This window comes from Garra rufa, chromosome 23, assembly GCF_049309525.1.
Source record: "Garra rufa chromosome 23, GarRuf1.0, whole genome shotgun sequence".
NCBI lineage: Eukaryota > Metazoa > Chordata > Actinopteri > Cypriniformes > Cyprinidae > Garra > Garra rufa.
This window is the reverse complement of record NC_133383.1, coordinates 32,309,488-32,333,261: the sequence shown is the minus strand read 5'-3', so window position 1 is coordinate 32,333,261 and position 23,774 is coordinate 32,309,488. Positions and strand designations below refer to the sequence as shown.

The 23,774-nt window shown below is 38.7% G+C and overlaps 1 protein-coding gene across 1 annotated transcript; it reads right to left on the bottom strand.

Moving 5' to 3' along the window:
* Nucleotides 1-1,038: 1,038 nt before the first annotated feature.
* aldh7a1 (aldehyde dehydrogenase 7 family, member A1) lies at nucleotides 1,039-22,436 on the bottom strand. The gene is made up of 18 exons (XM_073830074.1): nucleotides 22,216-22,436; nucleotides 8,578-8,631; nucleotides 8,413-8,478; nucleotides 7,961-8,041; nucleotides 7,764-7,887; nucleotides 7,549-7,681; nucleotides 7,421-7,465; nucleotides 5,858-5,935; nucleotides 5,261-5,358; nucleotides 5,016-5,057; nucleotides 3,952-4,046; nucleotides 3,792-3,876; nucleotides 3,431-3,537; nucleotides 2,201-2,317; nucleotides 2,026-2,123; nucleotides 1,874-1,947; nucleotides 1,364-1,439; nucleotides 1,039-1,281 (listed from the first exon to the last, which is right to left on the bottom strand). The coding sequence occupies exons 1-18, from the start codon at nucleotides 22,411-22,413 to the stop codon at nucleotides 1,227-1,229; spliced, it is 1,626 nt and encodes a 541-aa protein (XP_073686175.1). The 5' UTR covers nucleotides 22,414-22,436; the 3' UTR covers nucleotides 1,039-1,226.
* Nucleotides 22,437-23,774: the final 1,338 nt, after the last annotated feature.

The following is a 23,774-nucleotide window of genomic DNA, read 5'->3' as shown; positions in this document are numbered from 1 at the left end:
TTGTATTGTATATGAACCTATGTATTTACTTATTTGAATGACTTTCTGCACTTGCTATACTTCATACTTCAGTGCGGTAAAAGTACTACAATTTATTATACTAGTAATTTTATAATAAATCGAAAAGCGAGACGTCTTGAAAAAACTAGAGTTGAAATGGCAGCTGCAGCCAATGATTGATCCTCTGCTGCCATCTTCTGGTTATATGGGTCATTTCATCTCATTTTCATCTTAAAAAGACATGTTTTCCATGTCTTTATGAATGGAAAGTGAATCTTTGAAGTGAATTTATCGCACAGCTGTAGAGTTGAAAAATAAAGACTTTAAAATATTACAAGATTTTAAAAATGTGTTCATGACTGAAGTCAAGTTACTGATGATCAAGAATATGATTAAGATGTCCTTGAAGAGAAGTATCGCTAGCTAGCTAACGTTAGCCTAAACAGGTTATGATAGTGTTTAGCTGTCAGCATTTAAATGTACAACGATGCAGGTTCTCTCCTGGGATTTAAATGGTATTTTGTTAAATATAAATACTGAATGTTCATGGCGCTATCTCTCAAGAGTGTCCACCTATATATAGCACATATGAGGCTCCGTGCATGTGGTCAATCAGCTGGTTCAGGTGTGTTTGATCAGGGTTGGAGGTGGGTAGATCTCCAGGAACAGGGTTGGGCACACCTGACTAAAGGATCTGCTGCTAACATCTAGTGGAGTCCATGCCTCAACGGGTCACCGAACACGAATATATTTGCTCTCATTTTACTTGCCAGTTAACAAGTACTCTGCCATGCTGTCTTGGGCATCCTTGTCTACAAACACTTTCAAACATTGTGCTAAAGACAACTGCATCATCACATTTATCCCACTTGAGTGCAAAGCAGTATTTTCATTCATATTAACAGGATTCTATGCTAAAACAACAAACATCATATGAAGTGATCATTTTGGCAGGTCTGAAAATGAGGCACAAAATGATGTTTCAGAATTTAGCAATAGGCTTGGATGAAAATCTGTAGTGATAGGGACAGACACTGGTTTAGTCGTTCATGGTTTATTGGTAAGAAACAGTATCTAGATCTGAAGGACAGTATGCTTAAGTGCTACCAAACAATGCGCTGCAATGACTGTTCTGGACTACTTTACGTGGAGATACAAACAGATCTACATAAAACAAACATGGAAAGAGTGTTTCGTCCATCATCAATGCTATTTCACACTGCGCTTCATTCAAACTTGATCCCCTGAGCCAATGGCAGATCTTTGCTGTAGTTGATCGTGCTGCAAGAAAAGAGTAAATATCTCACTGACACGACAGTTAGAGTTATTGTATTCATTTTACATTATAAACTCCAACACTCACCACGTCGATCTTCTCATGTACTGCTTCCACGAGTCACTGCCCGACTCACGCCCGCCTCCCGTGTGCTTCTCGCCTCCTGTGCAAACACACGTGGAAGGAAGCAGTTTACAAGCCATAAGAACATCCTCACTATGCGGTTCTCAATGTGGTACCCCTGAACGGCCTGGAAAATCAAAAAGCTTTTAAATGAACCTAGATTAGACTGGTTTAAAAGAACTCCTACCCTAAACGGAACCAGATGAGTCCTCCCCAATTTGACTTTGTTGCAATATGGAACTCTTGCATTATTATTGACATTTTACTTTATTATTCTGATGCTGTAAGGTTGCTTCGACACAACTTGTATTGTAAAAAGCGCTGTATAAATAATCTTGACTTGACATTTAAAAAAAACTTCTTCCACTTGGTGGCACTGTTTCCAAATTTCTAAGCTCCACTCGAGTGTCTAATGGCAGTAAGGATCACTGACGCACTGTCCATTATGTTGCTGTGTGGAGAACAGATACGCACCAAACGCTCCTCCGATCTCAGCGCCGCTGGTGGGAATGTTGACGTTGACGATGCCGCAGTCAGAGCCTTTGGGCCTACAGTCAGACACACAGCTGTTACTCACTACATCAGCTCAGCGTGGCATTAAACTGAGCTCTCTCCTGCACACGTACCCTAACCAGCGGAACACGCGACCCATGTCTTTAGTGAAGATGCTGCTGGACAGCCCTTGTTTCACTTCGTTATTCCAGGCAAACGCTTCGTCCTCCGTCTGAAACCAGTGGGAAAATATCAGCAGAGAGATACTAATGGTATAATATAATAAAGTATGCACAATTAGAAGCCCACCTTGAATTTAAGCACGTAAAGGATAGGCACGAAGGTCTCTGTGTGAACTATAGGAGCGTCGTGCGGCAGTCCGGTGATGATCGTAGGCTCCACATAGTTACCCGGACGATCCATGATCTGAATCACAATTCAGTGCTTATATTCAACACATCATCCCAGCAATGAAAACAAAAACCCACAAGTGTATTACAAATAAAGACATTTTTGAGGAAAACTTTTCAGGATTTCTCTCCATATAGTGGACATCTATGGAGCCCTGAGTTTGAACTTCCAAAATGCAGCTTAGCTTCAAAGGGCCCTAAACGATCCCAGCCGAGGAAGAAGAGTCTTATCTAGTGAAACGATTAGTTATTTTCTAAAGACAATTGACAATTTATATACTTTCTCACCTCAAATCTTGTCTAGCCCTGTCTGAGCTCTGTGTATTCCAGTTCAAGACAGTATACTCCCGTCTCATTTTCACCTTTAACTTAAGTTGGAGGAGAAAATGAGACGGGAGTTTTTGGACATACCCTAACTGTCTTGAACTGGAATACACAGAGCTCAGGCAGAGCTAGACAAGACGAGCATTTGAGGTTAAAAAGTTTATAAATTTGTAATTGTAATTTTTTTTTTTTAATAACTGATCGTTTCGGTAGATAAGACTCTTCTTCCTCGGCTGGGATCCTTTGAAGCTGCATTTAAACTGCATTTTGGAAGTTCAAACTCGGGGCACCATAGAAGTCCACTATATGGAGAGAAATCCTGAAATGAATTTCTTTACAACTGAAGAAAGAAAGTAAATAGTACATTTTTGTTCTGGAAGTGAACTACTTTATGTTAATCTTCTTATGTAAGATTGTAGTCAGTCTCAGCAGCTAAACCGTAATTCTGTGGCTTGTTTCAGGCTGAAGATTAATTATATTTGTGCTCAAAAGTACTGCACATATTAGGCAGTGAGACTTTGTTTGCATCATTTATACGCAGTTGATGCTCCTGACACAAAATAATGAAAATAGCAGATGGTTCTCTTAGCAACATGCGGTATTTCCCTGTGGTTTGGAATTATCTCCATATGCGATGAAGAACCTTTCTCGGAACCTTTGATGATGATGCATTTTCTAAAGGCCTAATACATGAGCTGAATATTGGGTTGTAATATTAGCTGTCCCACACATCTCCAATGAGAAACACTGATTTAGAGGAAGACCACAGTCACACCTGTAGGGTAGTAACAGTGAGAAGCGTTACCTTTCCCCCACACACAAGAGTGCCGCCCTGCTGCTTTGCTTGCTCTATGGCCGCCAGATACTGCTGGACAGCCTGTTTGGTGTGCAGAGGTCCATAAAGAGTGCTTGCTGTTAACAAATGCAGAAGAATTAATGCAAAAGACTAATAACACGTTTTCACAATTTTTCAATAAACTTGTATTTTAGTATTTTTCCTTATATATATATTATTTCGTGATTCGTGAAAGTGTTCGTATTTTCAAAAAAGTTACACAAAAAAATGCAATGTGAATTTTTCATCCAAACTTTTTCCTGTGCATATAAAAACAAACCGTTCATGCAATTATTAGCGAACGAGAGCCATTATTCTCTCCTGAACTCACGGTCCCAGGGGTCTCCGATGCGGATCTGCTTGTAAGCTTTAGCGATCCTCTGCACCACATCGTCATGTACACTCTTGTGCAGCATCTGATTCAGCAGGAAAGCAGATGAATATGTTATAGATGAAACGTGTTTGGTTCAACTTTAGCACACTATACTAACCAGTCGTCTGGTAGTAGTGCAGCGCTGGCCAGCCGTTCCCACAGACGCAAACACAGCAGACGGCACCACCAGACTGAGATCGGCATCCTCGAACACTGGGATGAAAACAATATGCAATGACTTTGTAGACTACATAAAACATGAAAGACTTCCTTAACCCTTTTAGTGTCACCTCCCATTTTTGAGCATAGATGTGAAAATGCACTAAAATCCAAACTTCAATTGTTCAACGCTTTGGAACACAGACTAAAGGTTGGACTCTTTTTTGCAGAAGACAAGCAGATTACAGCAGAAGTGGAATTACTTAAGTATCAAAAAGTTACAGAAGTTTAAATTTACTGTAAAGAAAATGCACTATACTTTTTTTATTTTATATAAAATAAGTATTTTACAAATTATTTTTGAATCCAAAACTGCTATAAAATTAAATCCTTGTGTCTAAATTGGTTATGTTCCAAATTTAAATAAAATTGTGGTTCCTGTGAGACTTTATTTAGGGCATTATACTACAAACAGCCACTGGGTGCCATCAAAACCCCACTGAATTGTTTTTAGGATTTTTCTGTCACAAACGTCTCCGTCAAAATCATTTCTATCAAAAACAACCACCAAATATGGAATCTTGAGACTCTTTCCAACAATATGTACTTGGTCAAGATTATAAAAATAGTTTCTAGATTCTAAAAGACCATAATACATTTTGTATTGTTTATTATGTATAATAGGGACTTTTCATATTTCTATGCCTAGGTATTATTCTCATAGAAACAGCATTGCTTGATTTCAAGATTTCAAGTAATTATTGTCCATTTTAACAAGACATGAAATGTCTCATGAGATTTGTTTAATAAAGTTCAGCTCTTCCTTTGGACCTTCACAGTTTTTCAGATTCTTTTTTAATCGAAATGCCTTATTCATTACTGAGTTTCTCTGTTTCGGCCACACAGACTCGATTAATCAACTAGTTGTTGCAGCTCTACAGTTCATGCAGTTATAATTATTCAAAAGACTAATACGATTCATTCAAACAGAAAGACCCTTTCAATAAATGAAATGCAACAAACCTATGATGGCATTATTTCCTCCCAACTCCAGCAGCTGACGACCTGTGGAAAATCAAGATATTCACTCAAACTAATCATAATTCATAAGTTAAATCAGTTACCACTATGGTTATACATTTTAATATTCAATTCTGATAGCAGTGAAATTGACTTTTTTCCCAATTGTGTGTTTCTCAGCAGCGGAGGTGATCATAGCATGAGAGTAGCACAGATGTATTTAGTGACCGCTATGAATGCTAACTCACCGAAGCGCTCTTGTACCATCATGGCCACCTGTTTGCCCACATGAGTGCTGCCCGTGAAGGACACCAGCCCCACTCGCTCATCTTTAGCCATGGCCGTGCTGCACACACACACACACACACACACACACACACACACACACACACACACACACACAGAGAGAGAGAGAGAGAGAGACACACACACACACACACACACACACAGAGAGAGAGAGAGAGACACACACACACACACACACACACACACACACACACACACACACACACACACACAGAGAGAGAGAGACACACACACACACACACACACACACACACACACACACACACACACACACACAGAGAGAGAGAGACACACACACACACACACACACACACACACACACACACACACACACACACACACACACACACAGAGAGAGAGACACACACACACACACACACACACACACACACACGTAAGTGCTTTCCTCCGTACAGTAAGAGTTTGGTTTTGGAGTAATGTCAGAATGTTCTGGATGCACCCAGCGGTCATATGTGAATGTGAAGAGCTAAACTGATGGCAGATGTGCTGTGTGTCAGCTGTATGTGAGCGAGTCATACCCAATATCAGCTCCTCCACACGTCATTGAGCAGATGGCTCCAGGAAGATGATTGCGCTCCAGCACCTCGGCTACAATCCTACACACAAACAGCAAACAACAGCAACACTCAAGACATTCACAAACTTCATGAATCAAAACTAGAGTCTGATGTCAGTGCTTCCTGAATGCCTGATGTTTGGGATCATGGAGGTGTGAGAATCAATTAGATACAAAAGTTCATCAAGGAAGACTTAAGCTTGGCTTGAGAAAGCCTGATCAGAAAGTTTGAAAAAGTTAAAAAGTTTTTAAATGTTTTTACAAGCATTTAGAAGTTGTAGAAGTTTTAAGAGATTAATGGTTTTCAGTCTGAAAAAGGTTGTTTCAAGTAGTTTTAAACCTTAAAGCTTGAATGCTTTGAAGGCTATATGGATGGATGGATAAAAGAATAGATAGCATGTTTTAGCATGCTTGACATATTACTAGCACGTTGCTAGCATGTTTCTAACTTGATTAACAAATTACTAGCATGTGGCTAGCATGATTAACAAGTTACTAGCATGTTACTAACATAAATAGCATGTTGCTAGCATGATTAGAATGACGTTAGCATGATTAGCATGTTTCTAGCATGATTAGCATGTTAACATGATTCTAGTTGCTGGGCTTGGTTAGATAGATATATGGATTAGAAATATAGCACATAGAAGGTCAGTCTTGATTGAGTTTGAAGGGACTGTGGGAGTTTTGTCAGTGTGAGTTTGAATAGTGTTGATCATTTGAACATTCCCTCAATGTAAGTCTATGGGGTTTTTCCCAGTTTTAATCGTCATTTTTAGGAAAAGCGTAAGTCTGATCAGTCAGAAAAGATCCAGCAACTGGAGTCAGATCAGTCTGAAGATCTGGCCTGAGTTTGGAGTTTGTAGAGTTAAAGCTCTAGGAGGAGCGGCAGTCAGAAATATTAGTCTCAGAAGAATAATAACAACAACTGTACATTAAAATAGCATTTTAGCACATTGGCTTTCTCAAGATAACTTAAAGTCTGTATCAGCGATTTCAAGCCTGAAACAAAGTGTCAAATTCAGCTGACCTTTCTTCACGATCCGCTCGCTGCCTGCCCCAAAAATCGATGGGTCCGAGATATGCCAAAAAAACAAATCGGTGCTACCAACCTTTCCACAGATAAACAAACAGTGTTCCAACCAATCAGCGTCAGGGGTTTGGTGTTGTGGACTTTCGCTCCGCCTCCCTCACATCCCTGCACCAGTAGGAAAGTCCACAACACCAAACCCCTGACGCTGATTGGTTGGAACACTGTTTGTTTATCTGTGGAATCCTTGGTAGCACCGATTGTTTTTTTGCCATATCTCAGACCCTAGGCTGACCACAGAGACGCGTTTTTTTTTTACAGTCGACTTATGGGGCAGGCAGCGAGCGGATCGTGAAGAAAGGTCAGCTGAATTTGACACTTTATGTTTCAGGCTTGAAATCGCTGATACAACCTATAAGTGTCTTCACTCTGAAATACATGTGGAATGAGAATTTGTGGATAAGTAAAGCCATGTAAGATGACAGGAAACTGTACTTGGTGACAGCGACGCTGGTGAGGGGTGTCGTCGGAGCTCCTTTCCTGTCCAAAAACAAACACAAGTCATTAACATCACATTAAACGCTTTTACTACAAATCCTGCGCTGAGAAAACTGAGGACTGACCAAAGACAGACGTTGCCGCAGATGAGAGCGATGGCGTTGTTCCAGCCGTAGACGGCCACGGGGAAGTTAAAGGCGGTGATGATTCCTACCAAGCCCACAGGATTCCACTGCTCTATGAGCGCGTGACCCGGCCCTAAACACACGGAAACGACACTCAGTGTCTGAACTCACGTCACTGCCACCCTGTGCGTTAATAATTGGTCAGAGTTATTCACTTTCAGAGGGTAGAATGGGTCCGCCGATCATACGGGACAGTCCTACGGCGTAGTCGCACACGTCCACGTACTCCTGCACCTCACCCACTCCCTCCACGTAGATCTTGCCCATCTCCAGAGACACCTGCACACAACACACCGCCGTCACACCGCTGCCGGCTCTCCTTCCTGAGGACTTACAGCCGTTTCAATCTCACCAAGCTGCCCAGAGCCTTGATCTTCCCTCTTAAAGCGTCTCCGATCTGTCGGACGATTTCACCTCTCTTTGGAGCAGGAACCTGAGCGACGTGAGAAGCAGCGTTCAGTGGGAGCCTTTTATTATTACAGTCCAAGCATTGAAAGAGCAAAGTCCCCTCAATTATGTCTTAGGGTCAGGATGCTCTTAACATGCTTAACATTTCATGAAATTTGATCAAATGGCAAACTATTGAGGATGCTAAACTGCATTTTAGATTTTAGATACACTTCAAAGCAATTGCTTCACCTTATTCCCTCAACAAGGTTATCAGAAGTGAAACGTTTACATCTACTCAATTGAGAAAGTTACAAATAATATATGGACATCCTGTGATGAAATGACATGATTTGTGTGAGTGGTCCATATCATCAGAGAGCTGATGTTCTCCATCTTGATAACATGAAAGCTTACATCTGCCCACACTTTCCACGCGTCCTGTGCTTTTCGTACAGTTTCCTCATATTCCGCCATGGTCGCCTGTTTCAAGACAACATTCGTTCAGGGAAATACTCATGTCTTTTAATATGCGTTTATAGATGCATTGCATTTTATGAACTAAAACACAGTTTAGGTTACCTGGCGCACTCGGGCAATGGCCTCATTGTTAGCTGGACAGTAGGAAGTGACCACCTGCATGAAACAGAGAATGCATTAAACAGCATCCTGTACACAGAACATTCTTCCAGTAAAAACAGCTGGCATATAAAGGACAACTTTGCTAATTAAAAGCTATTTTCTGCTTTCTTATCCTGCTTTATTAATTATTATGCTTTTGTAAAGGGCATTTTTTCCTAACCTAAATGTAACATTCTTATTTTTTGTCAACAGATTGAGATGTTGCATCTGATGCACTGATTAAAGCATTTATACATTTACACACAAAATTACTTGAATAATGTTATGAGATTAAAGTTTTAAATCACCTTTTTGAATATGCAATTATTAATCAATGTTGCTCAATATACAAACATGAAATATTAAAAATACAGTGATACTTATACATATGAAAGTAAACCACCAGTAGGTGAGTCATTCATTCAAACGATTTGTTCTAATTAATGATTCACAGCTGATGATGTCTTTATGAAATGTTCATTAAAGGAACTGTATGTAAGAAATTTATTTCAGTTAATCATAAAATGGCCCTGACATGTCATTAGACATTAAGAAATCATGTTCATTTCAAATACTTATATCACTGACAGCAGTAGGGCTGTGCAAAAATATCGATACAGCTAACTATCGCGATAATTTCTTTTACGGTAGTGTATCGATCCAAGTTGTGCCGAACGACCTCCTCCTCCGCTCCAGTAGATGTCGCTAACTCGCTATGAACAAAGCGCTAAGCAGTACGGTATCAGAAGTAAGCAAGAGTGGGCATGGTGGAAAATATAAAAGCGCCTCCAGCTTTTAGAGTTGACGTGTGGCTGCACTTTGATTTTACCACTATACCAGGGAGTACTGAATTAGACAAAAAAAAAAGCCATTTGTAAGCTTTGCAAATCCAGTGTTTCCCCTACCATTATCTTAGGGGGGCGGCACCCCCCTTGAACGTCAAGTTCATTTTATTTTCGATATAACCCCAGATCACAATGGAAGTCATTTAAGGTTATCTTTCCTATAAAACAGGTCTATACATTGTTATTTTATTAAACAAACTAAACTGCCTTATGTTATTTATCTTATTTACACGAAGGCATGTCATTTCTGTCTCTACATGGTCGTTATCGCGGACTCCATTCATAAAAAACGAATTTACTATATAGCACGAAATGCCACGTAAATTCGTCGATTTTTGGATTCATAAATCAAAAGTTGGTCTGTCACTTAACTCAAATCGCGATATGGACTAGTGTCTGTGAAAACTGAAATGCAAAAAGATCGTTTTAATATGAATCATGCATGTTCCATTTGCCTCTGCATGTATGAATGGTGGAGACGCGCTTTTTTTTTTTACTACACGCATACTAAAGCACGCGTGACGCTCCCGCTAATTTTTGCCATTTGCATCTCATGAACAGATAAACTGCTGCTGTGAGTGTCACTTTTGCCGTTTCATTTGAGAAAGCATCATATCATACTATACACACAGAAACTTCACGGCAACCTGTCAAAATAAAAGTACGTTTTAACATGAAACAGAACATTATTAGTCTTGTATTACTTTTGTACAGTATAATGTAAGTGTTTTGTGTAAATGTAAATGTATTCCTATTTAAATAATTTACATAAAACAATATATATGATAAAAAATAAATATTACAACAAGATTAATTTAGTTAATTGTAGAAAAAAAACTACAATTATTATTTAAACGTTTTAAACTGAATATAATTTTTCTTCCATGTATTGATTTTAACAGTAAACCTCTGTTTGTTTGCCAAAAATTAAAAGGGTTTATTTTTCATTTGATTAAAAACAAATAAAAACACACACAAAAAAAAAGAAAAAGCAAAAGATTGTAGAGCCCTATTGTTCAAAATGTTAAAGTAGAGAGTTTTGGACTTATTTTTTCACTGAAATTAATGTTTTTGTTATTACACAAAGTAGGCTAAAGTGTAGGGAAAAAGTAACATTGGCTACTCTGTTCAATCACACTGTGCAGTGCTAATGAATTGGAATAGATGGAAAATAAATTGGAATTGGAATTTTAATTCACCTGCCGACTTTATCAAGTTGCCAATGTGACACGCATACTAATACAAACTATTGCAATATATCACAGTATTTATTGTATCGCAATATATCGTGATATATTGTATCGTGACCCATGATTATTTACAATAATGCATTACCTACACACTATTGTGCTGTTTAAATACTGTGCAGTTGCTTTGACACAATCTGTATTGTTAAAAGCGCTATATAAATAAAGGTGACTTGACTTGACATGTATCGTGATATGTATCGTATCGTGAGGCCCTTGCCAATACACAGCCCTAGACAACAGTGGTCCGGCCAGGATATTGTCATTTAAAAGTGAGAGTTGCAGCCCTCAACTGATGTTATTGTTGTCATTTTGTGTTTTGGTCTGAGGCTCCACCCTCCAGCTGTCTACCAATCACGAAGTCAGTAGAGTTTCGTCATCTGGGTTGCCAGCTCTGTTACAGCTGCAGCTATACGAACGTGTCGGATAAAACACGTATAACGTTACGAAACCTAAAAGACCTCGTTATGAATCCGAAATACGACGTGACAAAGTCCGAAATAAAACAAGGATTTGTATAGGAGATGCCTTTGAAAGATGGAGACGGCTGAAAACGGAGAAGAATTTGAAGACAGACGCCATCGTTGCTAATTTTCTCCTGGACAGGTAAGACTCATCTATGTTTGGCTAACTTTGCTTCCGTACACAGTGGATTTTCCACAGTCGGCCGTGCTAAATGCGTTCATAAAAAGCTTTACATCGCACCACTAGCAGGGTATGAAAACAATCTATGCTCCGACTAAAATGTGGTATTACAGTACATCTTTACGAAATATTTCGCTAATCGCCATTAGTACATTTTTGCGATACATGATTACTTCGCAAAATGTCTCTCGTGAAGCATAAACATAATTAACAGAAGAAAAAAAAATTACTGTGTAGGACTCGTCACTTGCCATCGGAAGCTCCTTGTAGCAGCCTACGTTCCTGCTGGATCCTGCAGCTTATCTGGCAACCTTGAGTCAGGGGGGATTGGGAGGGGATACACAGTTCTACAGTATTCTGAAAGTGATTGCAGTACCAGTTTTGGCCACAATCCTACATACGGTTCCTTTAAATCATTTCATCACTTGCCCCTCAAAAAAAAAAAAAAAACACTTGTTCCGGACAAATGGGCAAGCATTTTGAGCCCTGCGATAAAATACATGCTTACTGTATTGTAACTGTAGGTACCAAACTCATCCTTAATTGTAAACCTAATCACAACCATAGTCCTTCAATCAAATTTAAATTAATGTAGAGCTTCATAATTAATAGGCGGCTGCATATATGAAAAAAAAAACACCTAACCCTAAAAAAATTCTAACAAAAGGTTTCTCAGCTGTTTTTTGTAGTATTAGGTGTCCTTAATAACATACTAAAAGTTTACCAAAGTTTGACCACTAGAAAGGTGTCATTTTCAAGATGGCGTCCAAGATGGGCAGAAAACCCTTAAAATATCCTAACTCCTTCATTATTTGACCTAGCCAAGTAATCTTGGTGTCTAACCCAATGTTTTCTGGGTCTATGAATCCGATAGACGTGTCTAAATTGCACTGACATGATTACATACTTATGGAATACATGATGTTGTGAGATTACTGTAAGGTTTTATCTTTGTTTGGGGTGAACCAGAGATGTACACGATTTAGCCTATGTCATGTAACTCCTACTCAATACGTGTTTTTGGACACATACAGCTTTTTTTTTTCTAAAACACAGACTTGACATTCAATGTAAAAGTTATTGCACCCAAAAGTTCCTTAAATTGGAGTTGTATAACTTATGATCATAAACAATTAGAATTAGCCCGAACAGAGGCCTGTGTGTGAACCCTCTAAATGGTCACTTATTTCAAGTTGCTTTAATATATAATTGTACTTGTAATCACTTTCAGGTGCATCTCAATAAATTAGAATGTTGTGGAAAAGTTCATTCATTTCAGTAATTCAACTTAAATTGTGAAACTTGTGTATTAAATAAATTCATTACACACAGACTGACGTTGTTTTAAGTCTTTGGTTCTTTTAATTGTGATGATTTGGCTCACATTTAACAAAAACCCACCAATTCATTATCTCAACAAATTATAAGACCAATAAAAAAAAAGAAGTGAATTGTTAGTGAATTGTTGGCCTTCTGGAAAGTATGTCCATTTACTGTATATGTACTCAATACTTGTTTTGCTTTAATTACTGCCTCAATTCAGCGTGGAATGGAGGTGATCAGTCTGTGGCACTGCCGAGGTGGTATGGAAGCCCAGGTTTCTTTGACAGTGGCCTTCAACTGATCTGCATTTTTTGGTCTCTTCTCTTGTTTCTCATTTTCCTCTTGACAATACCTCATAGATTCTCTATGGAGTTCAGGTCTGGTGAGTTTGCTGGCCAGTCAAGCACACCAACACCATGGTCATTTAACCAACATTTGGTGCTTTTGGCAGTGTGGGCAGGTGCCAAATCCTGCTGAAATTTGAAATCAGCATCTTTAAAAAGCTGGTCAGCAGAAGGAAGCATGAAGTGCTCTAAAATTTCTTGGTAAACGGGTGCAGTGGACCAACACCAGCAGATGACATTGCACCCCAAATCATCACAGATTGTGGAAACTTAACACTGGACTAAACACAGCTTGACGTGAATAAGGCCAGAAGCCAAACCCATAAAATTTACAAACCAAACATAATGCAACCAAACAACCAAAATGCACTCACCAAACATAAGGTGGATATAGCACCTTAAAAGCAATGTGTGCTGATCAAGGTGGCTATAGTGAAGTGAAAAAAGCAAGGAAAGTAGAAGTGAGGTTCGAGTGACGAAATCTGCAAGTGCTTCTCAAACATGAGGCAGAATATCTCAAGCTAACACGTCACCATGAGCCGCCAAAGGCCGTCTTTATTCGAAGGATTCACAGCTTTCTTTCGGCTTGTTTTGAAGGATGCATGAACAAAACAAGTGTGCAAGTGTATCTTTTGTGTCCTTCAAGAAGACTAATGCTGCCATCACGTGCTATCAGAAGTCATGATTACAAGCTTGTCGTATTCAATTGCTTTAATGTCAGAAAGAATAAAACGTAGTATCCCATTGGTTAACAATTATATAAACATTTCTGGAATTTCGGTCAAATACAGGCTTATTTCACTGCTTATAAAACATACAATATGCTTCTAAATACTCGTTCATATCTTGCCTATGAATTAGGGATGGGTCACGATTTTCGAATATTCGATTAGTTGATTTAATTACCGAATATCGAATAGGTTGTGCGATTATTAAATTCCCCAAGTGTTCGGTGATGATGCGCCAGAGGGTGGCGCCGCCAATAACGCGCTTCAAAGCTGTCAACAGAAGAACAAGATTTCTAATTCTAATAAAATGAATGAGAATGAAGTGCGGTGCAAACTCTGCCGTGCGAGGCTTGTTTATCATAGTTGAAACACTGCAATGCAAAGACTGTTCTCTGCGGCCGGAATATCGCATACAAATCTCTGAATGGAAACGTCCACATAAAACGTATGTGCACAATTAAACAGGATAAACTTTTTGTCCGATAAGAAATAAACGTGCATAAACTACAATAAGAAAACTTTAACAGAATAAATGCGCTTTTTAAAAAAAAAAAGTCATGTGACTTTGCACGATGGAACGGGATAACTTGACTAGCGGACCCATCTTGTTGCACAGCATCAGAAGTGTTGTTTTAGTCATTCTGAAAAGCTTCCTGCTGTCACTTGCCCACCAAGGCACCGGCCCCGCCGTCGTTTTGATTATTTCATTTTTAGTAATAAAAATCATTTAGTTCAGTTAGAGAACAAACAGTACAATTGAGAACTGAACGCGGCTCAATGCAGTGGATCTAACAGTCGCATCTGGGGCAGGAGTCGATTTCATTTATCACGAGGAGTGTTAAGTCGAGTGAGGTGAGAAAGGCAATATGTTGACAAAAGATTTAGTTTTTAAACGAAATGCAAAAGTGTCTGTTTTAAAAATAATTTGACTGCTGCCGTTTATCTAAAATGTGATTTTGGAAGCTCATTGGAAAAACATTTGTTTATTTATTTGGTTCCACGCCTATTTTTTATAATTCAATTATGTGGAAGTTATGTATTTTATGTTTATGTTTAAGTTATTTTATTTTTGTTAATAATTAATAATTCTGTTTAATATGGACTAAATAATTGTGTCATACTGTTTTGTTGATGTCCATTCAATGAATTGACGCTAAACTGAAAGTAAAAGTAAAATGCTCTCGGGCTATTTAAAGCTATTTAATAGCAAAGAAAAGCGTGGGAACGAGGGAAAACTCTAACGAACTATCCCTCAACATTTCCCCTCGGTGTTACCGGTATTACCTGCTGTGTTGTCACACCTCAATTAACCGGTGGGAACATTTCCTCACAGTAGGGCTGCATGATATATCGAAAAATCATCGTTATCGCGATAACAGTATACGCGATATTGGTATCGCAGAGAGTTGTGATAAATGACATTTAATTGGTTTCATTTCTTTACAAAACTTTTCACAGACTGCAGTGAGCTGATACAGTGACAGGTTCGCCGTTCTCTCCAACATTACAACCATTTAAACTTAATATTTATAATATTACCTTTAATGAAGATGTGAGATATTAGCCGTCAATCACTCCCTGTCACGGACACTGCGCTCCGCTCAACTAGAAACCGGCCGGGGTTTTTGTTTTGTTTTTCTCAACCAAAATCTGTTCCGGATCTGCACAAACTGCATTGCAATTAGGGGTGTGTGATATGACGATTTTTTTATTGTGGATTAAATAAGTGAGTTATAAGGTCTCCACAATCGGCTTTTGAAGAAATATGCTCTATTTCGTCTTACAGCGCGCACATTCTGTTTATTCTGGCGCCTCAGTCTCAATATAGGCTACTGTACAACGCTGCATACATTCACATCAGATGATAACTCAGCGGCAGAGATACACTCACTCAGGGGTGTAATTTCCACTGGGGACACGCTTTTCAAAATCCCGTTTGTTGTCCTCCCACTTTCAAATGGTTTTGTTAAAGTAATCTCTTGTATTGTAGAATGGACGCTCAGGTCGTTAAAACGAAACCGAAAGTAAAACACACGCGCATTCAAATACAATTTTAATACCCCACGTTTAGAGAGCGACTCCACAATGCGCGCAAATTAGGCTACATAAAATATCTCGGCTGTTATTAATATGTGGGCTATATTAAGATTTGTAGTTGTCTATAACTCTGTATCATGCTTGAAAAAATCGGTCTCTATTTGCACTTTGAATATTGAAAGAGTAGTCTACTTTGATTATGGATGCATTTATTGTCTGCACGACTAAGAAAGAACTGTGTCCTTTATTTTTTGTTATTTATACTGTAGATTCTTTAAAAATGCAGAGGTTGTCTCTAATTTAAATGGCTGCCTATAATAGAGAAAATAAACTTCTTGTTCATGTACTCATACTTTCATTCATTCTTGTCCCTTGCTTAGGCAGTAAAATAAATATATTTTAAAAAGGCTTTCAGAATCAGCCCATTTTCTGGTAAAACATCGGCAATCAGAATCGGCCATGAAGAATCAAGATTGGTGCATTACTAAAAATAAATTGGGTGCTCTTCATGTTTTTTTTTTTTTTTGATGCTCCTAGCATTTTGAAGTTTAATAGTAAACTTTTTGTTTAATAGTATTTTTTTATTATTTAATTTGTTTATTAATATTTATTAATATTTTATAAAAAAAAATAAAAAATAAAAAAAACAGGCAAGGCAAGGAAATATTTTGTTTAAAAGATGCTCTTGAGTGTATGTTACTTGTAAATAAAAAGTAATGTTGGAAAACAATTCATTTTGTGTTTGCAGAATATCTGCTGAGGTTTTAAGTCATTCATAGTGTTTTAAAGTCTAAGTGTTTGCAACTTACTTGACAGTTTTTTTTTTTTTTTTAGCCTGAATTAGATTTAATTCGGATGACAAATATCTATTACCCGTTTATTTTAGTATGATCATTACATATATAAATGATTTTAAAACATAGATTAATAATATAATAATAATAATAATTAAAAAAGGCTTTTCTCTAGGGAAATGTTATATCGCAAGAAATATCGTTATCGCAATATTCAACAACAATATCGCATATCGCATGTTTTCCAAATATCGTGCAGCCCTAACCTCACAGTCACATCCCTACTGCTCGCCCTGAGGGGCAAGCAATTTATCATCTATATGAAAATTATTGTTTTCAGTGGCTTTTCCTAGTTTTCTTAGTGCTAATTAGTTTATCAGGAAATGAAGATTTAGTTCTCTCTGTCTCGTTGTATAGAAACGGTGCTTTATGCTCAATTGTCACGTTCCAGATTTGCGCATAAATTCACATCTTTGGATGGAAACATATTGTGAACAGATTGCGCTCCCTTCTTCATCCCGATCATGTGGACATGCTCATTTTTTTAAAAATAAAAACACTATATAGGTTATTATATTAAAATGAATATTCATATAATTACCGTTGTTCAGGGTGTTCACAATAAGTTTTAGCGCGCAACATTAAGGATAATATTCATGGATTAACTAATCAAATGATTGTTGTTGTTTTTTTTAAATGCAATGAATGTTCATGCTCATTTTTAAAATAGAAATGTCTTAGGCTTATGAGCAACTGAATGCTAATCGATGGACTGTCACGTTAATAAGTGCCATAATTTGTTTTTGTTTATTATATTAATATTTCAGCAATCATGCATTACAACCATTAAATTGTTTTATGTTAAGACAGATTTGTTAAGACAGATTCTCGAATGAATTAAACAGTTTGTTATCATACATATTGAAAGCGTGAATGGTCTCGATTCCTCTCTCTGTGTATGGGCGTGTATGCGCGGGAGGGGTGCGATTTTCGAATAATAATCGAATAATACCCTGCGATTATCGAATAGTACTTTTGCTTAAAATGCCCATCCCTACTATGAACACACTACTTCAGCAACAGGACAAAGGGATGTAGTTGTTGTGAGAACAGCACTGACAGCAGCACTGGTTGTCCCCCTCCACCATGTTCCAAGTTTATGACCCACTAGGGATGTTAACCGATGACCGTTTGACCGGTGGTTGACCGTATCAACGTTAACCGGTCAAAGTTGTCGGTAGTCGGTTAAAAAAAAAAGTACCGGTGCGTCTTTTACGCATTCTGAAGGTGCCTGTTTTATCCATTGGTTTTATCATGTTGCAGTCTATTAGGCAACATTCCGCATAAGATGGGCTTAGATTTGGAAATACATTACATCTACATTTCAGTGGTAACCGATAAGGTGATGATGATCATCATCTTTCTTTATTATGGTTAACACTACCTCAACTAAAGCGGCGTCTCTTCGGAGCTGTCATTTTCTTAAATGAGCCGTGGCAATGTTTCAAATAAGCTTCTAACCTAGACAAACGCCTTTATTTTCAAAGCGATCACCTTGTACCCAAACCATTTGAAACTAAGGAGCCATTTGTCCTACGATTACATACAAGCTCTTCGGCGCCGCGGACTCATGTTTCGCGCTGTAGAGGATTTTAAAAAAGTGACGTGAGTGGCAGTGTGTGTGTGTGTGTGTGTGTGTGTTAGGGTTGTGACGATGAGGAAATTTCCCCACCGGTTAATCGACATGTGACAACACCGGTAATACCGGTATCACCGTGGGGGGTGGGGGTTTCCCTTTCTCTTTTTTTCTGCTTTTAAATGCATGTAATCTTGCCGCAACTGACGCTGACGTTTGGGGCGGTGTGAACGCACCATAATAAATGCGTGCGTATTATACTTTCACTTTCAGTTTTGCGGGAATTGGCAATTCGGCGTCAATTGTTTGAATGGACGACAAAGTTTGCAGATTGCCTCATTAATTTTTTCAGGTTCCCTTTTTGCATTTGGTGTAGTGGTGCCCGGAAAAGTGGGTATACGCTTAATTTATAAATTCCACCAACCCCTCCTAGACGTGACTCTCGGCAATCTCTGATAAAATCTGTCGGGTTTTCTATAAGAGACATTTTGAACTTATTTGAACGCATTTGTTTACTGGATGCTTGGACTGATACGTTTACAGGGGTTCACTGGTTGAAGAAATTTCTGATTCTGCTTTTTATTTGTTAGGTATTATTTTCATTATTATGAGCGGGCGCAGGCACATCAAATATTTTTCAAAGCAAGCCGGTGCCACGGTCCTGACTGCGTCTTTTTTGGGTGTTTTTAACGAATATTTACATGATTTTGGCTAATGCAGGACACTACTGAATGATGCGCATCAGAGGGGATTTAGAAGTGGGTACGCAAAGCCGCCTGATAAAGAAGTGGGTATACGCCGTATACCTGCATATACCCTCCACTACACCCAAAATATTGCCAAACAGGCGCTTTTGCATTGCGTTTTGACACTAAATCGTCCGCCATTCTCTTTCTGTAAATTCGACTCCTCTCGTTCTCCTCACGTGATAAATGAAATATGACGCATTGCAGGCAGCTATGTTCAGTTTTTAATTATAGTGCATGTGCATTTTCCATTTAATTCAAATAAATATTTAATTTAAAAAAAAACGAATACTTAAAAAAAACAAATGTGGGGACGGTGTCACGGTGGAAAAGTGATGTCACCGGTGTTGCGTCTTAAAACCGGTAACACCGTCAACACCGTCTATCGTGGCAAGCCTAGTGTGTGTGTGTGTGTGTGTGTGTGTGCGGGAGGCAGAGCGGCAGAGAGATGCGAAAGAGTTGCGAAATTGCAGGCGCGGCTCGAAATGGCTGTTATTTCAAATAGCATACCATATTTTAAACTAATCGGTTAACGGTTTCAACCGGCTAATGAGGCTCGGTGGTCGGTCAAGAATTTTTTTAGTTTTCGCCATCCCTATGACCCACCCAACTCGAAATCAAAATTATTTACGAATTTCCCAGTAGTAAATACGACTTGAGAGATGTTCCCCTCATAGCCCATTCATCTCCGAGACGTCTATTTGACATCTGCATTTACATCTGCAAGACGTAGTTTGCTCATCTGCAATACGTCTATTGGACGTTTCCTATCAGATGTCAAATAGACGTCTATTAGATGTCTTTAAGATGTTTATGATTTAGAATGGATGTAAAACTGACATCTTACAGACATCTGCCAGATGTTTATACACAGCAGATGCTTTCCAGATCAAGAGATCTTTAACAGACATCTTGCAGATATACATGTGCTATCTGGGTCACGCCTAATTTCCGATTAGGAAACTCACATTTACGTTTATTCCTATTATACATGTGAAGGCAGCATAAGTTTGAGTGATATCCGGGTCACGGGCCGCAGGACGGAGGAGTGAGGAAATGAGGCAGCATCAGCACTGATGAGGTATTGAGGTACGTGGTTAATAGGGGTGTAACGATATGCCTGGGTCACGATACGATATGCATCACAATATTTTGAACAAAAATTAAAACATGAAACTGAAAATCAAACAACAGATTTATTCAAAAAAATAAACAAATTTCAATAACTTTCTTAGTTGTACATACAATGTCACATTTTGAGGTTTAATAAAAACCTTCTGTATTAAAATGAACAACTGAATAGGTCTGTCTGTCACTGAAAAATTTGTTAAATTTAACATTATAGTGATAAAAATGTCAATATGTCAAATTCTTTAAACCTGCTTGCGCCACAAGATTCGATATGTGCGCTGTTTGTTACTCTTGATTTCTCCTATTGCTGAACTTAATAAAACTTTAAACTTTCATTGATTGACTCCTGAACCATTTTTGAACACGCATAGGACTATTTGAAAGTCCAACAGTACCCGACGGGTGACCCGCTAAAATTGACGTAACGGGTGGAATAATATCTATCTGTCGGGTGTGGTGCTGGTGCGGGTCGGACGGGTGACAGGCACAGGTATTTGCTCTTTGGACCCAATCCGGTACACGCTGCTGCTCTCAAACGGTCCAGTGCTTGTGTTCACGCTCTGACTGAAGACCGTTTAAACTCCCTTTCACATCGACGCGGCCAGCGGTGGAATCTCTGCGCGGCTGCCGCTTTCTCTCGTAGTGAAAGCGTTTTGCGGTCGAGCTGGTGTTCGCGACGCGGTCTCGGGGTAAACGTAGTTGCAAACAACAAGGTCTCATTTTATTTTACAACAAAACAAAATGAATGAAACGTAATGAAAATACTATGTGTGTTATTTGCTATTTATCATTTTTTGGGACAATGACTAGCGTATTTTTCATATCAGACACAGTTAACTATGACATTTTACACATAATTGTATTTTTACCTGGCAAACCAAGTCGCAGGCTATACTACACGCATTTCCTGGATATTTTTTCCTTTATTTATAGCCTTTCTCCATAGTTTATGGATCATACAGCTCCATTATAGCCTATTTTAAATGATCTTGATCATGTTTTCAACACTCCGACATGCGCTCAGTGAAATGTTCTTTTGGTTGTTAATAATAATCTGTGCAGTAACTGGTTAAATCGTGGATGCTGCTTATAAAACGATTAAATATTTTTTTATCTTCTGAGGTTCCTGTCGCGAAGAGCCGTAAAAGCTTTAAGAAATGTTTGTTAATTCTAATGTGTGACTCGAAAAGCGGGTGAGTCTGAAGCACGAAACTTTTCATTTCCCACTCGGTGGTAATAACATGCGCTGTGACGGTAATAGTGTTTTGTCTGTAATTTTTTTTTTACCGTCGTACCGTCATATCGTAAATGTATCGTCATCACTCTACGATACATATCGTAACATTTTTGCATTACACCCCTAGTGGTTAAGCAGCGCTGCTTTATTTCTCTGATTAGCCACACCTGTTCCTTGTTTTTCTCTCATTTGCTCAGTATATTTTCAGCACCAGTTTACTTCAGTTCTCATCGCTGTGAAGTTGTGCTGCTTTGCTCCCAGTGTCAGTGTTTTGTTTAATGAAGACATGGCTTGCACCTAAGAAACACACCTCTCCTCTCCTCACCTGCACCAGTGACTGTATAAGAAACTAAAGCAGTGATCAAACTTGAATCCAGTTTACATTATTAAAAAGACTGTTCCAGTAAAAATAGCAGCAAGTAAAAATAGTCGCTCTTTAAAAATGAGTATTTAATTTTGTAGTTGGTAATGTGTAATAAATTTGTCATAAATATGCAACTACTGACTTGTATACTATGGTTAAAGAGTAAATCAGTAGTAAGAGCTAAAGTAGAAATGTGAAGAGTTTACCACATCTCACATGTGACTGGTTTAATATAAACTTACTTGCAGCCTTTTCTTCACAACTGTAAATGTTTTACTAGATATGCTGATGTTTAATGTCAGCTGGAAATAAGAGTTGATCTGAGCTGTACATGAGGAAGCAGGTTAGCAAACTTTAACCAGTAGCCTTGACTAGAGCTGCTCCTGCAAACACTGCAGCTGTGGACACTGTGGAGTTCATAATCCTATACAAGTGGGTTCATACTGTCAGTATTTCGACATGAGTGAGATCGCTTCGGTTTGACTATTATTAGCGCGTGTGACGGCTGTGAGATCCTCTTACCTCTCCTTGTCCGCCCCAGGAGCCGTTATAAACGCCGTCATTGTCCTCGTGGAGGCCCAGCTCTTTGAGAAAGCTGTACTGTGGTTGGTTGATGAGCAGGGTGGACATGTTGGCTGCTGCGGGTCGGACCCTGAGCGAGAGTTTGGTCCTCAGAGAGCAGAGCCGCGCGAGTCTCAGCGTCAGCACGCGCTGCATCATGAACTGGCGGACAGCAGTCGAGCTCTACGCACATGCCCGTGCGCGATCACGTGCGTACGGCGCTTCTGATTGGCCAGCTCGCGACTCACCCCTGAAAGCAGGTTTCGCATTACGCCCCGCTGGCAGCGGTTTGAACTGCACCACAGCCGATGGCGAATGTTTCTCCATAGACAGACGGGCTTAATGTATTCAGAAGAAGTCATTTAATTTCCAAGAAACACCGAAATCAAAAGTATTCCATTATAGAACTTTTACAGGAAAGTTTCTTCTATCTTTTTTTCCGTCGCCAGTTAGTGACGTCACCGCTCGTGCACGAGCCTGAGCGCGCAACAGGCAACAAGTGACACTTCTCTTTTATTTTATAATTTTGCCGGTGCATAAAAACATGTCTTATTTGGTAGAACTCGCTAATAGCATGATTAAATAATATTTTCTTAGAAAACCTTCATAAAATTAGTAAATGAATGACTATAACAAAATATACTTGTGTATATAATACATCCAAGCGCATTTATGTAAGTATTAAGTTGTCATTCATATAAGCTTTCATATTTAAAAATGCTAAACTAAGAGATAAATGTTTATTGTCCTATGAAACATTATATTGGATGTGAATGTTGTCTTATTTAACTGGAATCCTGAGATTTGCCCTAAAACTAGCACCTGTTGCACACTTTATACCCTTGAAGAACTGCATTCAAACCACAGTCGGGACTAATAGGTGCTCCTCAACTTGAAGGCTGTATCCTAGTAAAGCTGTGTATGTAGGCTCCCCCTAAGGACATCTTAATTTAAAGGACCACTGAGGATGTTTTTCTTTTCTTTTCTTTTCTCTGCTTATTTTGAAGGTTGCGTTAAGTGTATCTTTTGTGTCCCCAGTGCAAACCATGTTTAGTTGTCAAACTACTGTGAAACATGAGTGATGAAATGCAGTTATTTTTGCTGCTAATCGTATGTTTCCTTTCCGGATACAAAACCTGTTGTATTTGGGCTTGGAGTTTCAGTGTCTGCTGTAACGTATATACTTTTCCAATTTGCATTCCTTGACCTTCTTTTTATTTGTAAAGACTATTTTTTCCCCCTCACAGAACCTAAATCCCCTAAATCCCGATTTTTAACTTTTCAACCATTCATTTTTTTGCACATATATTCAACATTTCTACCTCTCTCCCATATATCCTCACCATCTGAAAAGGGAGATCTCCCCATATCCACTGGAAAATGTAAGTATATATCATTGATGACTTGAGGATGGAGAATTAAGTTGCCTGATTAAACTCTCTTGTGGTGTCTTGTTTTCTGCAGTACACTGTCTTGATAAATCTGACCCTGTCTTGACCTGAATATTCGCATTATTTATG

Coding starts and splice junctions, on each gene's coding strand:
- aldh7a1 (XM_073830074.1), bottom strand. CDS start 22,413: ATGATGCAGCGCGTGCTGACGCTGAGACTCGCGCGGCTCTGCTCTCTG. Junction 8,632..22,215: donor CCTGGGGCGGACAAGGAGAG/GTAAGAGGATCT, acceptor TGTTTCATGCAG/GTGGTCACTTCCTACTGTCC. Junction 1,440..1,873: donor TGAGATCGGAGGAGCGTTTG/GTGCGTATCTGT, acceptor GTGTTTGCACAG/GAGGCGAGAAGCACACGGGA.